Raw genomic sequence first — 21,791 nt, 5'->3', positions numbered from 1 at the left:
AGATTCAATCCTGAAACATTTGTTTAAACATTGAGAAAGAGTCTATTTTTCAGCAGGAGCAGCTGAATAAGCAGAATACAGGCATGTCTCCTTTCATCCCCCTTCACGGAGACTGCATTTTTTACAAATTGGAAGTCTGTGGCCACCCTGTGTTGTCAGTTTATGGGCATCAATTTTCCAACAGCATTTGCCCATTTTATCTCTCTGTCACATTTTGATAATTCTTACAATATTTTAAATGTTTTCATTATTATTGTATCTGTTATGGTGATCTGTAAGCAGTGATCTTTGGTGTTACTATTGTCATTGTTTTGGGGGACCTGCAAACTGCTCCCATAGAAGGCAGCAGATTCAATCAGTAAAAGTTGTGTGTGTTCTGTCTGCTCCACCGACCAGCGCTTCCTCCATCTCTCTCCCTCTCCTCAGGCCTCCCTATTCCCCAAGACACAACAATATTGTAATTAGGCTAATTAATAACCCTACAATGGCCTCTCAGTGTTCAAGTGAAAGGAATAGCCCCATGTCTCTCACTTTAAATTGAAAGCTAGAAGTGACTAAGCCTAGTGAGGAAGGCGTATCATAAGCCAAGACAGGCTGGAAGCTAGGCCTTTAGCGCCAGTAAGCCAAGTTGTGAGTGCAAAGGAAAAGTTCTTGAAGGAAATCCTGTGTGCTGGTCCAGTGAACATATGGATGATAAGAAAGCGAAACAGCCTTATTGCTGCTATGGAGAAAGTCTGAGTGTTCTGGATGGAAGATTAAACCAGCTACAACATTCCCTCAAGCCTAAGCCTAGTCCAGAGCAAGACCTAACTTTCTTCAGTTCCAGGAAGGCTGAGAGAGGTGAGGAAGCTGCAGAAGAAAAGTGCGAAGCCAGCAGAGGTTGGTCCATGAGGCTTAAGGAAAGAAGCCGTCTCCATAACGTCAAAGTGCAAGGTGAGGCAGGCAGTGCTGATGGAGGAGCTGCAGCAAGTTACCCAGAAGATCTAGCTCTGATAATTGATAAAGCTAGGTATGGTAAATAACAGGTTTTCAATGTAGATGGAACAGCCTTCTCTTGGAAGAAGAGGCCATGTAGGACTTTTCATAGCTAGAGAGGAGAAGTCAATGCCTGGCTTCAAAGCTTCAAAGGACAGGCTGACTCTCTTGTTAGGGGCTAATGCAACCAGTGACTCTAAGTTCAAGCCAGGGCTCATTTACCATTCTGGAAATCCTAGGACCCTTAAGAATTACGCTAAATCTGCTCTGCCTGTGCTGTATACATGGAACAGTGAAACAGATGATTGCACATCTGTTTAAAATATGGTTTACTGAATATTTTAAGCCCACTGTTGAGACCCGTTGCCCCCCCAAAACAATTTCTTTCAAAATGTGACTGCTCATCCACAGGCACTTTGCCCCCAAAGGGTCTGCTGGAGATACATATTGAGGTTAATGTTGTTTTCATGTTTGCTAATACAACATCCATTCTGCAGTCTATGGATCAAAGAGTAATTTTTGACTTTCAAGTCTTATTATTTAAGAAATATATCTTGTAAGACTATAGCTACCATAGATAGTGATTAATCTGGTGGATCTGGGCAAAGTAAATTGAAAGCTTTCAGGAAAGGATTCACCATTCTAGATGCCATTAAGGATATTTGTGATTGGGAAAATGGGAAGAGGTCACAATATCACATCAGCAGGAGTTTGAAAGAAGTTGATTCCAACCCTCCTGGGTGACTTTGAGGGGTTCAAGTCTTCAGTGGAGGAAGTCACTGCAGATGTTGTGGAAATAGCCAGAGAACTAGAATGAGGAGTGGAGCCTAAAGGTGTGACTGAATTGCTGCCGTCTCATGATAAAGCTCTAATGGATGAAGCATTGTTTCTAATGGATGAGCAAAAAAGGTGAGTGGGAGTCCACTCCTTTGAAGATGCTGTGAAGATAGTTGAAATGACAACAAAGGATTTAGAATGTGACATAAACTAAATTGAAAAAGCAGCAGGAGGGTTTGAGAGGATTGACTCTAATTTTGAAAGAAGTTCTACTGTGGGTAAAACGCTATCCAGCAGCACTGCTTGCTACAGAGGAGTTGTTCATGAAAGGAGGACTATGTGACCAACTTCATTGTCTTATTTTAAGAAATTTCCCCAGCCACCTCAACCATCAGCAACCACCACCCTGATCAGTCAGCAGCCTTCCACATCTAGGCAGGACTCTCCACTAACAAAAGAGTAGGACCCTCTGAAGGTTCAGATGATGGTTAACTTTTTTTTTTTAGCAATAAAGTATTTTTAATTTAGGAGTGTACATTTTTTTTCAGACATAATGCTATTGTACACTATAAATAAACTACAGTGTAGTGTAAATATGACTTTTATATGCATTGAGAAACCAAAATATTCATGTGGCTGGGGTTATTGCAATATTCGCTGTATTGCAGTTTTCTGCAGCTGCACCTGGAATATCTCTGTGTAAGCCTGGAGCTGCTGGCCCTATACAGGGAAAGTCTACCTGGGAATGAAGCCAATTACTTACATCTAAAAAGGGGATAGAGGGGCCAGGGAGTATAGCTCAGTTGTAGAGCTTGTGCTCAGCATGCACAAGGTCCTGGGTTCAGTCCCCAGTACCTCCAGTAATAACAACAACAACAAAATAATAAAAAAATAAGAAAAGGGTATCAGAAAAGCAATCACCGGCTTACATTATACTATCAAGTAAGCTAAATGCTATAAGAGAAGCCCAAAAGAGAGAGGATAAATCATGCAGTTCAGTTGGGAGTTTGGGATTAGCAGATACAGGCTACTATATATAAAATATATAAACAAGGTCTTACTGTGTAGCACAGAGAACAATATTCAATAACTTATAGTAGCCTATAACAAAAAAGAATATGAAAAGGAATATATATATATGTATATGTATATATATATATATATATATATATATATATATATATATATATATATATATATCTGAATCACTATGCTGTACATCAGAAACTAACACAACATTGTAAATTGACTGTACTTCAATAAAAAATTTTGAAGGTTGGATCTGAACAGATCCTGCTAACGCAGAAACAAGTGAGGGAGCAAGGAATGTGCTAAAGCCAAATACTTGCTAAAAAGAGAAAGTCAAATTCTGCCCTCCGTTCCAACATACCACCTCAGAGAAGAAGTAGGTGAACTTCTGGCCCCTTTTCCAGAAGCCAGTGCAGTCCTGACTCCTCACCATTACTGCTTCATATGATAATGATGTCGTGACCAACTCCCACCCAGGACACGCAGGCCCAGCTCCCCACAAGACTCAAGACACTCAGCATCGTGGCTTCCAACCGCCTGCACCAGAGTCTCAACCACAGGCTGTGATGGTTCACCTTCAAGGATAACCTTCTATGGTCCAGCCTCCAGGGTTTCCCTGGAGCCACCCAGCTGCTCACCAAATCCCCTGTCTTCTCATTTTCCTCTCCATGTCACTCATCTGCAGCACTCAGATGTTCTTGTGCCAGTGAGCTGTTTTACTGTCATCTTGGAGGTTTGCCAGGGTCACCCGATGATTTTTCGAATCCCCCCCAGCAGCTGGTGAACATCTTATTACTCTTCCATATCTTCTGTGTGGGACTCAGACCATGCAGGACCCCCAGAGATGCAGGGAAGCTCTTTACCTGTATTAGTTTACTGGGGCTGCCATTACAAAGTACCACACGCTGGGCGGCTTAAACAACAAAAAGTTATTTTCTCACGCTTCTGAAGGCTGGAAGTCCCAGATCAAGGTGTCAGCAGGGCTGGTTTCCTCTGAGGGCCTCTGTCTTTGACTTGTAGATGGCTGTCTTCTCTCTGTGTCCTCACATGGTCTCCTGTGTGTGTCTGTGTCCTAATCTCTTCTTGGAAGAACACCAGTCACATTTGGATTTGGACCCACCCATAGGACCTCATTTGACCTTAATTACCCCTTTAAAGGTCTCCAAATACAGTCACATTCTGAGGCACTGGGGGGTAGGACTTCAGCCTCTGAACTTGCGAGGGGCACCACTCAGCCCAGAACACAACCTACTCAAAGAGGTGGCTGGTCCCCTTGCCAGTATGACTTACCTGCTCGCAGATGTGCCTCACCTGCTGGTCAGGTTCCACCTGCTCCTGAGCTGCCTGCTTCCCTTCCTCCCCCGTGTGTAGTCTTCCCGCAGCAGCCAGGTGGAGCTTTGGGCAGAGAATCAGTTCCTGTGGCTCCCTGCTCAGACCCCACCATGGTCCTTCATCATACCCAGAATGGATCCAGGCTTCTCACACTTGCTGGCAATGCCCCCATCACCAGACCCCTGACTATTTCTTGGACCTTGGTTCCCTGCAACTCACTGCTTCATGCACATCATTCCTAATCTGCTGACCTTGCTCCTTCCCAAAGACACAAATCTCGTTCCCACCTTGGAACTTTCTCCTCATTTCCACTGCCCTCCCGAATCACCCTCCACTCAAGCTTTGCGTGTCTCACTCCCCATACGTATGACACTTCTGCCTAAATACAGATTCTTTTAAACAGAGCTTATACAATTGTTCATCATTCAAATGTTTTGAAAACTGAAATTTTGTAAAAACTTGAAATTACAGGGGTGAAACCTATACAATTAATGATTTTTTCAGGAAGAACTACATTTAAGGCACCCTACCTAGGTAGACAGTTATTTGTCTCATTTCTCACACAAAGGGAGATTCTATACAATTTTTCAGAAGCCCGTTCTCTTCTTTAAGTTCTTAATTACATGTTCTGCCAAAACTAGCTATGTGACTACAGGCCAGTCAGTTCATCTCTCCAAGTCCTTTGTCAAATGGAAACACTTCTGTTCGCCAGCATCAGGAAGCTGTGATTGACAGACGCACGGGGCAAGCTCAACTGAGAAGATACTTCGGGTACTGAGCGAGTTAGAGACAGCAGATAAAACTTGTGACTCCTCTGGGTAGTAACTAAGGAAGTGATGAAGAATATTATCACCAATCCTTTATATGGCAGGTTTGTTGGAGTTTGTCCCAACCTTGTTTTTCTTTTCTCTGACTTTCACTTTTCATTTATTGTATACCATCTTAAGTCCTTTCTGGAACAAGGTGAAGTTACATATAAAGACGTTTTTAAAACAGCAACTCATCCTCTGTATTCATGAATCATGCTTTAAAAAATTAATTTGAAAATTCAGCTCTACTTTGAGCTCTGTGATCGGTGTTTTATCAGCCTCTATTTTCAACTTTAATAATTTGAATATGGCTGGGGTCATTTTGCAAATCAGGAAGCAGAAACACGGAAATCACCTAGGTTGTGAGTTTTATCCTTTTGCTACCTTATTCTTCACGCTCACTTCATACACTTTATTTTCTTTTTGTTGCCTCAATAGGTCCAGAACACACCTGGAATGAACCTAAAAATATTTCTTCCTGCAGCATCGTATGTAATGTATGCAGTGATTATTTCTGGGGTATTTAAGTTTATGAATGACGACAGAAAGTGAAAGTCAGAAAAGGACCTCAGAGAGGATTGGATTCAAGCCTGCGTCTTACACGTAAGAAGATTTAATTACCTACTTAGTTTGAAATAGCAAATTTGAAACACACATGCCTTCCCTGAGGACATTATAAAGCTGTCAGATTATATTGGGCTCCTTGAAACAGCCTTCTGAGGCATGCTTGTACCTGCTTCTTGGGCACTTCAGAAACTCTCTGAGCCTTGGAGTGGTCTTGTCACCCAAGTATCCCGCATTTGGGCAGATTCACGTGTCTGGGTCTGTTCATTTAGCAGATTGGCATAGGGTGCATGATGACCCCAGGTCAGTTAGTTGAGCACAGAGATGTTTCTCCTTTATAAGATGCATTTCCAACCCTCACCGCCTCCACAGGCATTTTTGTTTTATGGTGTATTAGATGGGAAACATAGGATGTCTCAATTCAACTCTTTTCATTCAATTCATTATTGGGGTCTGCTATGGCTCTGTGAAACCCAGGTAAGAACGCAGTCAAGTTTGCTTCTCCAGGGACTTTGTAATCTAGTGATCCATCAATCTAATGAGAACATCACCAAGCAAATGCCTGGGTGGTGGTCAGGTGCACTGTCTTGATTAAACGTGTAAACGGCTGTTTCCTGGTCTTAATAACATGGCTGGGTGGTCTGGATGAGGATGAAACTAAGTGGCTTCTCCTGTATCAGTAATGGAGGAAAACCCAGATTCATCAAATGTGAAAGCTGGTAAGTACCTCAGAAGATACATGGGTCCATCTTGCTTGCTGTCCAGGTGAGGAGGCTGAGACCCACAGAAGGTGGCATGTTCAAGATCACAGCTCATTACCATCTGACTCAACCTCCACCTGGATTCCCACTGCATTATCCCGAGCCCTCTTCTCTCTTCACTTCATCAGGACCAGCTCTGCCTTTCAGCAGTAGATGAGTGCTCTGAGGCAATGATGCTGATGCAGCCAACGTCGAGGTCCAGAGAGCAGTCGTGTGGGGGCGTCTCACCAACGTTCAGGCATCACAGGAGAGCAGAGGGCACGTGGCTTATTTTATTCATGTTCTGGGTGGTAGTCTTCAGCTTACGGCAGAATTTAGGATGGAAGCACTCTGAAGTTGCTCCCCAGCTCAGAGCTCACCCTGGTCCTAGCATACCATGCTCTGCTTGTCCCGCAGCACTGTGCCTGGACCACAGGTGGATTCAGGCACATGGAGAAGAAAGTCGCCACCAGCAACAGCGAAGTCAGCTGCCTCTGTGCTGGTGCCCAATGGCTCCACGGCTTGTGCACAGAAAAACTCAGAGGTTGCCAGTGACTTATGCTCCTTCCTCAGCTTTCAAACAAGTGTTCTGGACAGTTCTTCCCGGCCATCCCTGCCTATGATGTCAGTTGAGGTAGCCGAGGTACCCGGAAGCACACACCTTTGCCACCTATCTTTCCCCTGCTTTTGTGACCTGCCACACCTTAGGACATGACTAGTTACCCGGAGCCGTCCACAACAGGGAGGCAGGTGCTAAGGAGATGAGGCAGGTCACAGATGCCAGGAGGAAGTTCTTTCTAGCACACAGAGCCCTGTATTGGCAGGGGGTTGGTGGGGGGGTCCACTGCAGGCTAGCAGGCTCTGCCCTGCGGCAGGATTTAAGGGCAGGGGACCTGCAAGAGGTCATCAGACGAAGCGGACCTCATGGGCTGGGCGTGTTACCAACACAGTGACATATCATGGAGCCATCGATCAGATGTGGGATGCATACTCAGGATGGGGCCCTGGAGACACAGCCTGAAAACCAAGGAGACGGTTAGACCCAGATCCAGAGCAAAGTTGCCACTGAGTTTTAGAGTGCTGGGAAAGAGCCCCCCTTCTTCAGCCAGCTTGGGTCTAGAGAATGAGAAGGGAGGTGTTCCAGGGCCCATCTGTGTTCAAAGAAGGGATGGGATCACGAGGTGATCCCAGACGTACGGGCTTGAGGAAAGTCCGCCCACACCTGAGCTCTCTGGGCTGTTTTCACCGCAGCTGCTCTTGGTCAGAACCCGCATTGCTGCTCCCGGACCTCAGACTGTCATCCTTACAAACTCTCCTAGCCAAGGTCTCATGCTTAGGGAACCTGAAACCAGAAAGAACTAGAAGAACAGGAAGCACATAGCAATCACTGGTCCACAGCAAGCACTCTGACTGTTGTTTTGCAGGACGACGTGCACCAGCGATCGTGTGGTTGCCTCCGGGGAGGTGGGGGGACTTCGAATGTGTGTCTTGAGGCAGGAGGTGTAGGAGATGGTTAAGTAGAATTTTCACATTTTATTTTTTATTCTTTGATACCCTGTGAATTCCTTACGTTGTCTATTTTCATTATTTAAATAAAAAGTGTGTAAAATGTCTTATAAAAATTAGGGGGCATGGGTGTAGCTCAGTGGTAGTATGCATGCTTGGCATACATGAGGTCCTGGGTTCAATCCCCAGGTACCTCCATTTAAAATAACTTTTTAACATTTAAAATAAAATAAAGTAAAAATTTAAAAAACTAGAATAGGATGGAGTTCATGAATGGTGCCAGTCTGCCTGGGTCCCCGTTCATGGCTGCCACAGTGGTCCTAGCCGTGTGGAGCCGCAGTACCAAGGACGGGCAGGTCAGGCGAGGGTGGTATGCCTCTGCAGCCTGTGCCCACGCAGATGGCACCTTGGCCAGGCGTTGGCACCACCATGGTGCAGGCAGCACTAGAGCACAGCCAGGGAGCTATACGTTATAGCTCAGGGCAAACCCCAGGGTGACCCTTCCTGCACCTCAGTTTCCTCATCTCTAAAATGGGTGTAGGGGCAGTGATATCTGTCCCAGCTAACACACAGGATTGGGGTTTTGTCTTTTCCCTTTAGTTTTGCTCTTTCCTAGCGACTTGATATTTCTGTGCCTTATAGCTGTGACGTAGCGACAGGTGTGACAGGTGAAGGGTCAAAGGCTGACAAAATGGCTGGAGCTAAGTTGGGACGAGTTAAGACAGGTCGCCGTGACCTGCTTCTGCCTGGCGTCTCTGGAGAGCTGAGAGCAGGACCTAAAATAGAATCATTTCCAAGAAAAGGAAGCCAGTGGCATTTTGTCAGAGTGGCGGAAGGGAGGTCTCAGCCCTGTATTTTATGGTCTTAGGCGTTTGAAATAACCCCAGGAAAGCCCTGGAGACGTTCCTGAGATAGAAATCTGCTCCACTGTCCTTCGAGAAAACTCCATAAACAAAGCCCTGTCAGCACGATCACTGCTCTGCCTGTCCCCGCAGTGAGGGAATGTGCGTTGAGGAAACCTCCCCTTCCCTCTCCTCGCAGAGAGAGGCCCGGAGAGTGCCGGCCCAAAGGCCAGCGTGTCCACTCGTGCACCCATCGTTAAATGTGCGGCCAAGAGCCGACACCTGCAGTTTTTTTTTTAATTGAAGTATAGTCGATTTACAATATTGTGTTAGTTTTAGGTGTACAGCAACATGATGTATATCTGTGTGATTCTTTTTTAGGTTCTTTTCCATTATAGGTTATTACAGAGTATTGAATATATTTCCCCGTGCTGTACAGCAGGACCTTGTTGTTTACCTACTTTATATATAGTAGTTTGTACCTGTTAATCCCAAACTCCTAACTTATCCCTTCCCGTCCCCTTTCCCCTTTGGTAACCATAAGTCTGCTTTCTATGTCTGTGTGTCTGTTTCTGTTTTGTAAATATGTTCATTTTTTTTTTTAGATTCCACATTATCAGTGATATATCATTTGTCTTTCTCTGTTGACTTAACTTCACTTAGTATGATCATCTCTAGGTCCATCCATGTTGCTGCAAATGGTGTTATTTCATTCTTTTTTATGGCTGAGTAATATTCCATTGTGTATACATGTGTATGTATACACCATATCTTTATTCATCTGTGGATGGACACTTAGGTTGCTTCCATGTCTTGGCTATTGTAAATACATCTGCAATTTTTAAACTGATTTTCCTATAGAACTACCTTCGTATTTTCCTGAGTTTTAGATGTGCATGGTCTTTGTATAAATAAATAAACACACATATACATATACATATATATACACATAAAGTAAGGCAGTCTAGAAATGTGGATAAAAGAGAGAGCAATTCTTCTACAATCCCACCACCCAGGGATAACTGCTTTTGACAGTTTTATGTGTGTGTATTTTTCAAAAATACATTTTCTTTTGCATACATTTAAATTTTTTCCTGTGTCAATACATCAGGAAGACCGATAGCAAGATGATAACTATACAGTTTTCACCTGTTCAGTGTGTGGAGATAACGGAGAAAAGCCTTGTGCTCTCCTTTCCAGAAAGTCCTGCTTCCAAGGGAGGTTGCTTTATTCACTCCGTCTTATTCACAACCCAGGGGGCTGCCCTGCAATTGAAAGGACTATTTCACAGGGTCCTGGAGGGAGAACTCGGTCAGGTCACTTTTCTGTCCCTCCAACACGCTGCAGGACAAACATCCTGGAGGCCAAGGAGTGTTTTGACATTTGCGGAGGATAAGACCCCTACATGGGGGAGTGTCTGCACATTTAGTCCAGAGGGATGAACCCTCCCCTTCTTCCTGGAGTTTAGTGTTCTGATTTGATTGTTACTGGCCTGATGTTTGAGCCATTTCCTGTCCCTTTCCCTGAAAAGAGCAACTCTGAAACCTGTAAGTTCCTAATCCGTCTATGGTGCACCTGCTGTGCCTGCCCACCCCAACCCTGACCCCGACGGGCAAGCAGCAGGGTGGCCAGCAGCCAGTGCTCGGTCCGGTCCCCACACCAGGTCACCAGGCTCTGGAAGCTTCTCTGGGCCAGCTCTGCACTGGCACCAGGCCCTGCTCAGCAGGCAAAGAACAATTAGTATGTTGTTCCCCATCAAGTTCACAGTGTAAAACCTGGGCCAGGCACAAGCTTGCTCCGCTCCCCTCTCCTCGGCTGCTTTGACTTTCTAATTGGTGTTGACTCCTGGCTGGGGAGAGATGGTGGACAGAGAACGGGGAGCAAGGTTCTGTCTTCAGTGCAGAAGCCCCTTCCACTCCCTTGGCCAGGCTGGTGGCAGCTTGCATGTCCATAGTCCTGGCAAGGGCCACGGTTCCTCCCTGCTTCCCACAGAAAGAATCATGTCACACATGCCAATACAGTCTAATTTTTCCTTTTCTACCATAATGATTCCTGCTATGCTGCTTTTGAAAAAGCAAAGATAAGATTTTTTTCCAAACTTATATTTTGTTTTCTGCTCTAAACACATGCTTAGCCCACCTATAAGGTAATCCAGCTATGCTGACCAGGTATACAGATGTTGGAATTTGGGAAACTTACCAAGTTTAAGCTCATACTGCTCGCTGCACGACAGGCCGGTAAATCGAGGGACTAGTTGTTGGGGTGAGGAATGACGACTTTATTCAGAAAGCCAGCAGACTGGGAAGATGATGCACTACTGTCCCAAAGAACCACCTTGCCTGAGTCAGAATTCAGGCTTCCTTTACACTGAAAGGGGAGGGAGTAACATCAAACATTTCCTGGTTCCGGTCAGACTCCGGAGGGGAGGTGTTAACACCTTCCTTCTGCAGCCATTCCCAGGTGGGCTTGGTCGGGGTGTTTCCTGCGAGCAAAACCAAGGTGTTTTAGCTTAATGCTCATTACCTGGGAGGCAAGGTTCCTAGAGATGGGCCACTATGTATAATTTAAGCTTACAGGCAACATCTCTTGAGTGATTGACTTGCAGCAAAAGCAATAGAACACAAAAGTTAAACAGACCCACTGTGGAGTCGGACTTGTTCTTCCCTGTTACAAAACTAATAGCGTTCCCACGGATGTCAGTTTCTGTAGTATTAAAAATAATTTCTGTTAATGAGATCTTATTAATTCTGGGAATCTAAAACTGGAGTTTGTTCTATTTTGATGTGAACTCATTGACGTATCACACTTTGGTATCTAGTTCTAAGAGCTGGAAGGAAAAGATACCCACAAACCCTAAGAAGCTTTACCCTAAACAGCATTCTTTAAAGACAAATTATATTTTCTTTGCAGTCTTTTTGAAGATTTCTTTAACTTTAAAAGTTTAAGGTCTACTTATGTGACAAATACGAAACTCACCAGGAGAGCATTTAAAAAGTACAGATGTCCAGACCTCCATCCTATCTGCCCTCCTGTGTTGATTGAGCCCAACCCCGGCACTGTTCAAGAGTCAGCTGTCATGTTTCCGTGTCTGTTTTACGCATATATCTAGTCATCTGTCCACCCATCAGTTCATCTTATATTTTGATGAATTTCAACGTCAGTTGCAGACATCGGTATGCTTTACCTAGAAACATTTCAGCAGCATATCAATGGTGGTAGTTCTGAATTTATTTAGTTCTTTTTCTTTTTGAATAAAATTTACAAAAGACTGAAATGTACAAATCTTAAGCTTACTCTTCTGAATTTTGACAAGTGCACACACCTGTGTAATTCAAAGTTCTGTCAAAATAGACAACGTTTCATCCCCCAAGAAAGTTCCCTTAGAACCCTTCCTGCCTGCCCCGTCTCCAGGCAATCACTGTTCTGACCTTTAAAAAAGTTCCAGATTTGTTTTGCCTTCTGTCACATCATATAAAAGGAGTAAGACCGTTCTTGCTTCGGCAGCACATATACTAAAATTGGAACGATACAGAGAAGATCAGCATGGCCCCTGCGCAAGGATGACACACAAATTTGTGAAGCGTTCCATATTTTTCCATAAAAATCAACAACATAACGCCATTTGCAGCAACATGGATGCTCCTGGAGAATGTCATTCTAAGTGAAGTAAGCCAGAAAGAGAAAGAAAAATACCATATGAGATTGCTCATATGTGGAATCTAAAAACAAAAAAACAAAAACAAAAACAAAAAACAAAGCATAAATACAAAACAGAAATAGACTCATAGACATAGAATACAAACTTGTGTTTGCCAAGGGGGCGGGGGGTGGGAAGGGATAGATGGGATTTCAAAATTGTAGAATAGATAAACAAGATTATACTGTATAGCACAGGGAAATATACACAAGATCTTATGGTAGCTCACAGAGAAAAAAATGTGACTATATATATATGTTCATGTATAACTGAAAAATTGTGCTCTATCCTGGAATTTGACACAACATTGTAAAATGATTATAAGTCAATAAAAAATGTTAAAAAAAAAAGGAATAAGACCATATAGTAAGTACTGTTTCATATCTGGTTGTTTCACTCAACATGACACATTCGAGATTCACCCATGTTGTTGTGTATATCAGTTCTCCGTGCCTTTTCATTAGACTTTGGCCCAACATTGACCAAGAAATCTTCAAGACAGGTCTGGCAGCAGCTTGGAGTCAGGCGGGACCATAGCTGGTCTCTCCTTTGGCTCATCAGTGATAGAAGTCAGTGTCCAGGTCACGGGCAATAGATAGGAAAGGGGAGGAAGACATGTATTCTCAGCCGCGTTGTAGGATGCTTAACCTGGTAAAAAGCAGGAGTTTGATTGAGAGGTGGTGGTAGGAGAGAGAGAGAGAAAGAGGGAGAGAGAGAGAGAGCAGTTTTTGGACTAGAGTGACCATCTAAATAAATAAGAAAGATGAAAACCACAGTGACCTCATGATCCCCAATCTTGTACACTGTATGCATACAACAGTGTGTGTGTGTGTGTACACATACACAGATATGCTCATTCATTCAAGGGGACGTCTTAGCCTTCAGTTTGAGACTTCAGGACTTAGAACTAATGGGACAGACACTATGTGCCATGATTATTAGCAGTGACAGTGGAGTTTCTTGAGTGATAATAAAGAAACCGCAAACCTCAAGACCCAGGACACCAAAAGTGCCCCACAATGTTGGTATGGAAATTGAGTACAAATCTAATTTTATGTATATGTAGACCCATGTGTATACACATACACAAAATGGAACCGTTTGGATTTGGGGAGGGGGGAGAGAATACAGAATTTAGATAGATATGACTGCTTATTTTCTGTTTGGTTTGAACGTTACAAGCTAAGACTTGCGGTAGAGTTTTATGTAATAAAATGAACCAGGGTCGGAGCAAAACACATCCAAAATGAATTTGTAGATTGACTCTAGGACAGGAATCGTTTAAGAGAGAAATACTTTAAAAGGGCCGCAAAGGACTTTTGTGATTGGTGTTCTCTAAAGATGCGATCCCACTTGTCTTCGTTTGCCTGCCAAGTCTAGGAAGACATCATTTGAATTTACTCTCTCCCCTAGGAAGTTTAGTTACTGTTAGTTACTAAGGGATAGTGAAAAGAATTTGGATTTGGCTTCTCTGTTTACTCTGTCTGCCTGATCTTGGACAAATTACTTTCTCTGAAGTTGTCTCCTCAGGTGTAAAACAGAAAAACGAACTGCCCTATAGAGCTGTTGTGAGGATCAAGTGTTCCTCACGAGCTCCTTTCTCCTTTATTTTAAAATTTAATACTCGTTAAGTGAACTGTAAGGAATTTTAAAAAGGGGTTGGGGGATTGAGCTCTAACGTGACACATCTAGATAAAACATTTTAAAAGTATGTTTGGAATTTGAGGCACCTTATTCTTACGGCAAAATAATTGGGAAATGGGGAAAAGCCATCAGGCTGGGGAATCTGTAAACTGCAACAGTTACATAGCGTTTTAGCCTGGAAGAAGAAACAGCTCAAAAGGTGGGGTGGGATTGGAGCTGAGTGTGAGTAACAGTGCCCCCTGGTGGACTTTGCATGAAAGAAAACACTCCTTCACATCCTCAGGGTGTTTTTGTACCTGATTCTTCTTGCACACTGTTTGCCTTTGGTAAAAACATGTTTATTTGTATTGCCTGGTCTATCATTCCGGTTCAGTTCTAGACGTCTGATATTTTCCCTGACTCTACAGAGCTGCTTTTGCAGAGCATACATTTTAAACTTTTTCTTTTAATGATCACAGCAGTGTCAGCTGTTAGGGAAACTGAGCCCTAATCTTAGTGTTATAACTACTCACCAGGAAAGCAGCCTGAGCCATGGCTTTCACATCTGTAAAACGGAGTTCATGATACATGGCTTACTGCATTCTTGGGCAAAGCATGCAAAACGTCTGTACATGTGTTTGAAGGTTGCAATGATGGCACAATGCAAAATGTAATGGTCATGACTTACAGTAGGTATTGGGAAAGAAAGCAGCTTCAAAAATGCATAATGATAAATGCCATCCACAGTGGAGCTAAGCTCCATTAACATACTAACATGCCGTTATTACTTACATTACTTAACACTTATTTCTTCCCTCCAGAATCTCTTCATTCTGAGCTCTCAAACCAGTGCAGCTTAGGGGTAGGAGGATTGGAAACTAACGCTGAACAAGCTGCTCTCATCTGCCGGACTCTGAGGTTTCACACATATTTTTGTCATTTAACCTTTCCACCAACACTTGGAGGAAGATGTTACTTCCATTTTTACAAGTAAGGAAACTAAGCCTCAGAAAAGGTAAGTGGCAGAGTCAGCATTTGCACCCAGGTCTGTTTGGCACCAGAGTTCCCCCCACCACCATGTGGCTGAAACATCCCTCCTTCATCTTCATAGACTTTGTAAACAAGAAATGCTTCAACAAATCTCAAGGTTTTTTTTCCCCCCACAATTTCATAACTTCTCTTCTCTGCTCCTCACATCTGCCCACTCTGCACCCAAGTGGAAATCAAAATCAAAACAAAATTTAAATGTGTGTAGATAAATGGAGTACGTTATCTGCAGATAGGGAAATTTAAAGGAAAGACAGAGGCAATCTTGAGATCCCTTGCAAAGTATTCCGTGAACCCTGCCCTGGCAGCTCACCCTGTGTTAACAGCGGAGTCACGGTGTCACAACCTGGGAAGCACACAGAGGCGAGAACAATAAGAGAGTTTCCCATTTGATTGTCCGGTTAGTTGGGCCAATTACTTATTGCGACAAAATCCTTTGCCTTTTAAAATGTCATTTGGCTCGAGAATAAAGAAAAATTGCTTTGACTCTTCTAAACTGACAAATCACACCAGCTAGTATTTAAGTTTACTCTCTGAGAAAGACTTTACTGGTCTTACATAAGAATGCTTAAATTCAATGCCTAATACATGCCTCACTTTTCAGTAAAATAAAGGGTTAGCATCAGTAGCCTTTAAAGCCTGTCCCTGGCCTCTCCTTTCGTCTATTCTTTAAGTGATCCCCAAAGCTAGAATTCTAGAAATACTGCTCTGCCTTGCTCCAGAAGTCCTGGATGCAACACTGGAGGCAGGAGTACCTAGGAGCTTCTGTGAGTAAGACGCTCCTCAAACGCTGTGAGACCTGTCAACCAGAGTTGCATTGCTTCCCAATTTTCACATGATTTCTAGACATTAGAGTCCTTTAACAGTCCACCTGCGGTGTCACTTCAGAGAGAACGATGTGCGTGGTGTGGTGAGGGAAGCAGGAATTATGAGGACAGAGTACCCGGTTAACACACAAAGAGCCCGCGTAGTCACGGCATCTGCAGGTGACATCAAGGAGGCAACTTGTGCGTAGGGTTCTTTGCTGTAGAAGCCCGTGGAGGACAGGGAATGTGTCTTCTAACTCAAGCGCTGAGTGCTCAATTCAGTATCCTGTACATGAGAGAGTCTTAGTGAAGATGACTGGACGGTGATGATCACACAGGGTTAAGAGCAAAACAAAAACAAAAACCAAAACCAAAACCTCAAAGCCATAAATCTTTGAGTCTCTCAGGTCGGGCGATCGGTATGGATGTAACCATAGACCAGAGCATTTATCTTCTTTTCCTTCTGCCATTTCATCACCGAGTGGTGGCCCCAGATAAGAAGTGTAAACGACGTTCATCACCGACCTAGAGCATGTCTAGCTCATTTATCATGGGGTATCGATACGCAGACATTTTGTTCTGTGTGAAGAATTCAGCCATTAACAGATGAATTACAGCTGGGAAGAACTGTTCTCCACTGAATTGCAGGGACTCCTTGAATGTTGTCAGCATTTGGAGGCAACTGAAGGGAGGAGCTCGATTTAGCGACAAATGGCTCATTGTTCAGAATTTCTACGTATGCTGGGAAGATAATTCAGTCCAACCTCTCGTTGATCCAAAGAATCTTGGAGTTACTGCCAAGGAGGAAAACCACAGAGTCTGCTTGAAAATATCCTTGGGACTGAAGGGGTTAACTGACTGTGTAAGCTTTATCTTATGTCCAGTGGACTTGTGGTTTGCTGATTAAAGACTCCGGTCAATGATTGTTAGAGACCTGTCATTGATAGCTGTGGCTAGCTGCCGCGTTCCACAAGCCCGCTGACTCCTCGGCGAGGCGGTGCCACATTCCCTGTCCCTGTACCCATCTCAGTCTGCCGAGGTCTGCCTGCCAAAGGATCTGTCGGGTCCATCAACATGAATGACGAAGACTACAGCACCATCTATGACACCGTCCAGAAGGATGGGGTGTATGAGGATTCAGAGCAGCCAGCAGAGCATGGAGGCGCCCTATATGATGACGTCCTTGAAGATTTGAGGTCAGAAGACAATTTATATGTCAATGAGCTGGAAACCCATGAATATGACTTGGTGTCAGCTCTTGCAGTTGTGGAGGAGAAGGATAGCTTGGCCTCTTTGCAACCAGAAACAGGAGAATACCTTCTGCCTGATGATGTCCGTCCTGAGGTCCAGGATCTTGAACCAGGTGAGCCCCAGGAGGACAGGGGCATCTCAGTGGAAGAGTTATACTCACCAATCCAGGAGCAGGAGTCTGACCCAGAGGAGCCCCAGGAGAACGGAGGTAGGATGGAGGAAGACCTGCCTTCTCCCTCAAGCTACACCATCCAGCGGAGCAGAGCCTTCTCCACCAGCGGGGATTCCCTGACCAGCTCTTCTGCTGCTGATGCGGAAGAAAACAAATCAGCTTCCACGAGCCCCAAGATTAACCTCTTCGTGAAGGTAAGGGCTACCTCTGACAGGCACAGCCGCACACGCAGAGGGTGAGACTGGGGTTTTATTTTGCTCTGAGTGAATGGATTCACTCAGATGCATGGTACCATGGACCTTGTTGGGTCTCAGTACACATTCAGGAGTAGGGCTGGTGGGACGAGTCGCCCCACGGTTCCCCCGGGACGGCTCAGAATGACAGGCAGTGGAGAGTGCATTTGAAGTGCGAGTCTCGGCGTTGGCGTTTACACACCACGGGCAAAGCGTTTTGTAAGAGTTCACTTATGAGTGTGCAGAAATGGGTGCTCACATCCTCTCCTTGGTGACAGTCAGTCGTTAAGTACGTTTTCCTGTCTGGTTAAATTTCCTTCGTCAACATGATTTTGAAAAATGAAACCAAGGGTTGTGAGAGAGGGTCAGATCGGCAGTTTGGCACCAGAGTTTCCTTCTGAGCATCTCTAAGTTCACAGAGAGTCCTCCGTATATCTGGTCAATAAATGCTACTTCTGTCACTCAGCTTGTCCTTTGGCACCAATATAACTAACATATCTGATAAGGTAACATGATTTCACTAGTAGTAAGACACTTATTGACAGTGTTAATGTTTAACACATATGATTATTTAGACAAAGAACTTCGGTGATCTTTATATTAGATTGGTATTCTAATGAAGATTATGGTCGTAAATACTATCGAAACATAAAAAGCAGGGGGAGGGTATAGCTCAGTGGTAAAGTGCATGCTTAGCATGCACAAAGTCCTGAGTTTAATCCCCAGTACCTCTGTAGATAAAGAAATAAATCTAATTACCTCCCCCCCACCCCAAAAAACATAAAAAGCATTTCTGGGCTAAACGAATCATCTTTATGAATCAAGATGGCAGAGCATTTTCCCCAACAACCCCTGAAATTCATATTTACATTTTTTTTTTTTACTGTGAAGACAACATTTTAGTAAATACTGACGCTTCTTGCTAATAAATATGATTACTCTAGGAACCTATAAAAACCCCTGTCCACACTCATTTCTTCCCTTTCTGGTTTCCAGTTAACTCCTCTAATGAATGAAATGCACTTTAGTTGCTAATTTAATACATAATTATTTTCTACTTTGTGTTTTTCCCTGGTTGTTTTGCGTCTCCTTTATTCTACTACAAGGTCCTTCTCAAGGGCACCCAGCAGAGTGTTTGGTTCATAATTGGGTACCAGGCAAGCCTTGCCTGGGATTGTGTTGAGCATCTGAAGGGAGCTGGGTGTGTAAGGCAGGGCCCTTGCTCTCAATAAACAATGTGGTGCAGGAGACAGACTTGCAAGTTGTGAACTTTGGTGAAATGGAGGAGCGAGCGGAGTGCTGTGGGGGTTCTGGAGTGCCCAAGCGGGCACGAAGGAGCAGGAGAGGCGGCATGGAGGAGCTGATGTTCAGACAAGTGCATTCAAGCAGCCTTCCAGCCTTTGTATCCATATGGCCATTGTGTTAGTTTCTCAAACCTCAAACCACAACCCCCCAAGCCCCCCCCCCCCCGCCGCTTTTTAAAGTGAGGACTAGGTATATCTTTTCCCCAGAGCAGAGGTGTCCCTGCAACTTCCTGCAGCAGACAAGATTCATCATCAGCATTGTGGGCACATCAAACCATTACGTGTGTATTTGGCAAAGTGTTGCTTTTGTAAGAAATTCAGCTGCCGCTGGTATTGAACCAAACCGGAGCAGGAGGAAATAGAAGGGTTGGCGTCTCCAGCTGGTGCCAGCCGCAGGAACAGCTACCTGACCGTCACGTGTGGTCCCTGAGTCACTTAAGACCCGTGGTTCCCTAAAACAAATATGGAATCTATTTCGCTCTTTAAGTTTACATCCTTGCTGGTGTAATTATGCCGACTGAGGGGTGGTAGAGAGAGTGAGGTGGGCGCAGCTCTGGGCTCGGCCTGATGAGCCTTGGAAAGAGCTTCCACTTGAACTCTGAGTGATGGGGGGAGTCATCTGGGGCTTTGGAAGGAACATTCTGGCTGCCTTTTGGGTAACAAGACTGTAGCAGAGAAAGGGTCGAGGCCAGCAGAACAGGTGGGAGGCAACTGAAAAACGAGGCAAGGGAGGATGGTGGATTGGACGATGCTGACAGCAGTGGTGGTGCGAAGTGGGGTTGGGATTGTTGGGAAGAGGGAGCCCAGAGGTTTTGCCGGTGGGTCTGGTGTGTAGTACAGAGAAAGGGGTGCTGCTGGGTGAATGGACATGTTCTTTCCATTTCCCCTGTGGACCTCTTCCCTGGGAACATACGATCGAGAAAATGTGCTCATACGGTCATTCACAGACCCCTCTCTTCCTCCCTCCCTCCCTCCCTCCTTCCTCCTTCCATCCTTCCTTCTTCCTTCCTACTTTTACAATGTACCAATGCCAGGTACTAGATATAAGATACAAACAGCTTAAGTCCAACGGTCCTGTGGGGAAGACAGATAAACACAATTCTTGAAGATGATAAGAGGAATGAAATCCTTGCTTCTGGAGCATTGCCTGAGATCCAGTGAAGGAAAGGTCTCTCGTAAGAGCTGCAATCCACACTACAAGGCAACCAAGAGGGGTTGTCGGTTCAGAAGTTGCTGATAGGATTATGAGAACTGTCTTGCTGCTTTCTGCTAAAATTGAAGGACCTGTAGACATTTTCCTAGTTGTGTTTGTGTGTGTGTACGAGAGAGAGGGGAGGGGGACAGAGAGGCTGATGGAGAAAAGAAGAGACAGAAGTGGAAATGGGAGAGGAAAGCATTCTGGTGTTTTATTTAATGCAGAGGAAAGAAAGTATTCTGATGATGACTGCTGCAAAGAGAAATGGCACAGATGAACACCCTCTGTCCTGCACATTGTTGACATCCCTCATTATGGAAGGCAGTATATATCCATAGGTTGTAGAGCAGGTTTTGAAGTCAGGTTGTGTGGTTTGAAGCCTGGCTTAACAACTTAATTCCTGTTAAACTGTTTAGCAGTTTCCTCATTGGTACAACAGATGTCATAATGATACGTTCCTCCCGGTGTGGTTACAAAGATTAAATAAGAGACTCCATGTGAATTGCTTAATAGGGCACCTGACATATAGTAAATGCCCAATATGTAGGAGCCTAAATTATTATTATTTATTGTGATGAATTTGAACCATCCATAAAGTAATCACTTTTATTTTAAGCACTGTGCCTTAGAGTTAGTAGACATTACAGATGTTCCGTTAGCTGATCTTAACGTGACGGTGTAACATTGTGGAAGGACCGCTGGTCAGGAATGTCTGACACAGCTTGGTCAATAATTTACTATGAAATGTGCCTGGATCCCAGTTTCCTCCTGTCTGAAATGCAGTCCCTTCCAGCTCTTACAGGCTTTGACCAGGGTACGTGGCTCCAGCTCTTTCTCAGTGTTATGAGTCTGGCACCATCTAGTATCCACTCCAGGTGACTGCTTGATAGTGATTAGGATCTCCAGATTTGGGTGTGATTGGAAGGGCCAACAGGAGACCAACATTCCTTTTCACCCTCAGCTCACGTGAGACATGTTCATTGAAAAGCATCCTCAGAGTCTGCCTCCGATACGGGGCTCACAGGGTCTCCATGCAGAGTTGCACAGGTTGTGCACTGAGTAAAATTAGGGGGCACCATTCACAGAAAATGTAAATGGTGTCCTTCTGAAGTCAGGCAACAAAAGAGCCCTGGTGGATCTTTTTAGACTCATAGCCTGGAGTACTTTTTTCTAAAAGAGTAACTCCCTATAATTTGGTTCAGTATAATGGAAAGTCACAGAATTGTTAGTAGAAATTGTTATTATTGCTGTATCACAGAAACCTAATGCTGTTCTAGGGGTCATGGTCTCCAAAATAGAGTATCCAACATAATCCATGGGGTGCTAGAATACTGTAATTAGAATAAAAAATATTAAGCATTATTTCTATTAATTTAACCTAATTTTTATCCAAAATGTAAATACATTTTGTATAATGACTATCTTTTTTTCACTTATTTATTCATTCAACTGACTGTCTGGATATGTCTGAGTATTTAGATCCTTGACTTCATACAGACAAATTTCTGGAAGAAGCTAGCCAGTGTGACCTTGATGCGTACATTATTATCTATATGTGTACCTAGTTACTTTGTATTTGGTGGGGAGGAAGGATAATGTGGGTTTAGCACAACGTTTTTTGATTGATGTTGTTTTAGTATAGTTCACAATTTAAAAAAAAAGTATTTGTGTGGTCTGCTTAGCCTGGATGGACTACACAAAAGTTCTACATTTAGATGTCTAGAAATAGCTGGAGCCCTGCAAGGGGCTTCCTGTTCACGACCCCTAGGATGTCCCGATGTCAGTAATAAGGACATGTCAAATAAATCCCTGGAAACGTTTGTAACAAAGTGCGAGTCAGAGCCTGTTGCATATACCCAATTGTCTGTCCTTTCATGGAACCAATGAAG

General features: G+C 44.1%; 1 protein-coding gene and 1 non-coding gene across 3 annotated transcripts in view; both read left to right on the top strand.

The window, feature by feature from the left end:
• CLIC5 (chloride intracellular channel 5) overlaps positions 1-21,791 on the top strand; it is a 154,319-nt gene that overhangs the window by 3,629 nt on the left and 128,899 nt on the right. For both annotated transcript variants that reach the window (XM_010973833.3, XM_045509344.2), the window contains exons 2-3: positions 5,361-5,525; positions 14,716-17,364. In XM_010973833.3, coding sequence (XP_010972135.1) covers positions 16,822-17,364 — 543 coding nt within the window. In that variant the 5' untranslated portion in view covers positions 5,361-5,525; positions 14,716-16,821. The remainder of the gene's footprint in view (positions 1-5,360; positions 5,526-14,715; positions 17,365-21,791) is intronic.
• Positions 12,063-12,169, top strand: LOC123613961 (U6 spliceosomal RNA). Its single transcript, XR_006721399.1, has one exon. It is a non-coding gene; the product is annotated as a U6 spliceosomal RNA (small nuclear RNA).

Source organism: Camelus bactrianus, chromosome 20, assembly GCF_048773025.1.
Source record: "Camelus bactrianus isolate YW-2024 breed Bactrian camel chromosome 20, ASM4877302v1, whole genome shotgun sequence".
NCBI lineage: Eukaryota > Metazoa > Chordata > Mammalia > Artiodactyla > Camelidae > Camelus > Camelus bactrianus.
Note: the sequence above shows the minus strand (reverse complement) of the source record. Positions and strands in the feature narration are given on the sequence as shown.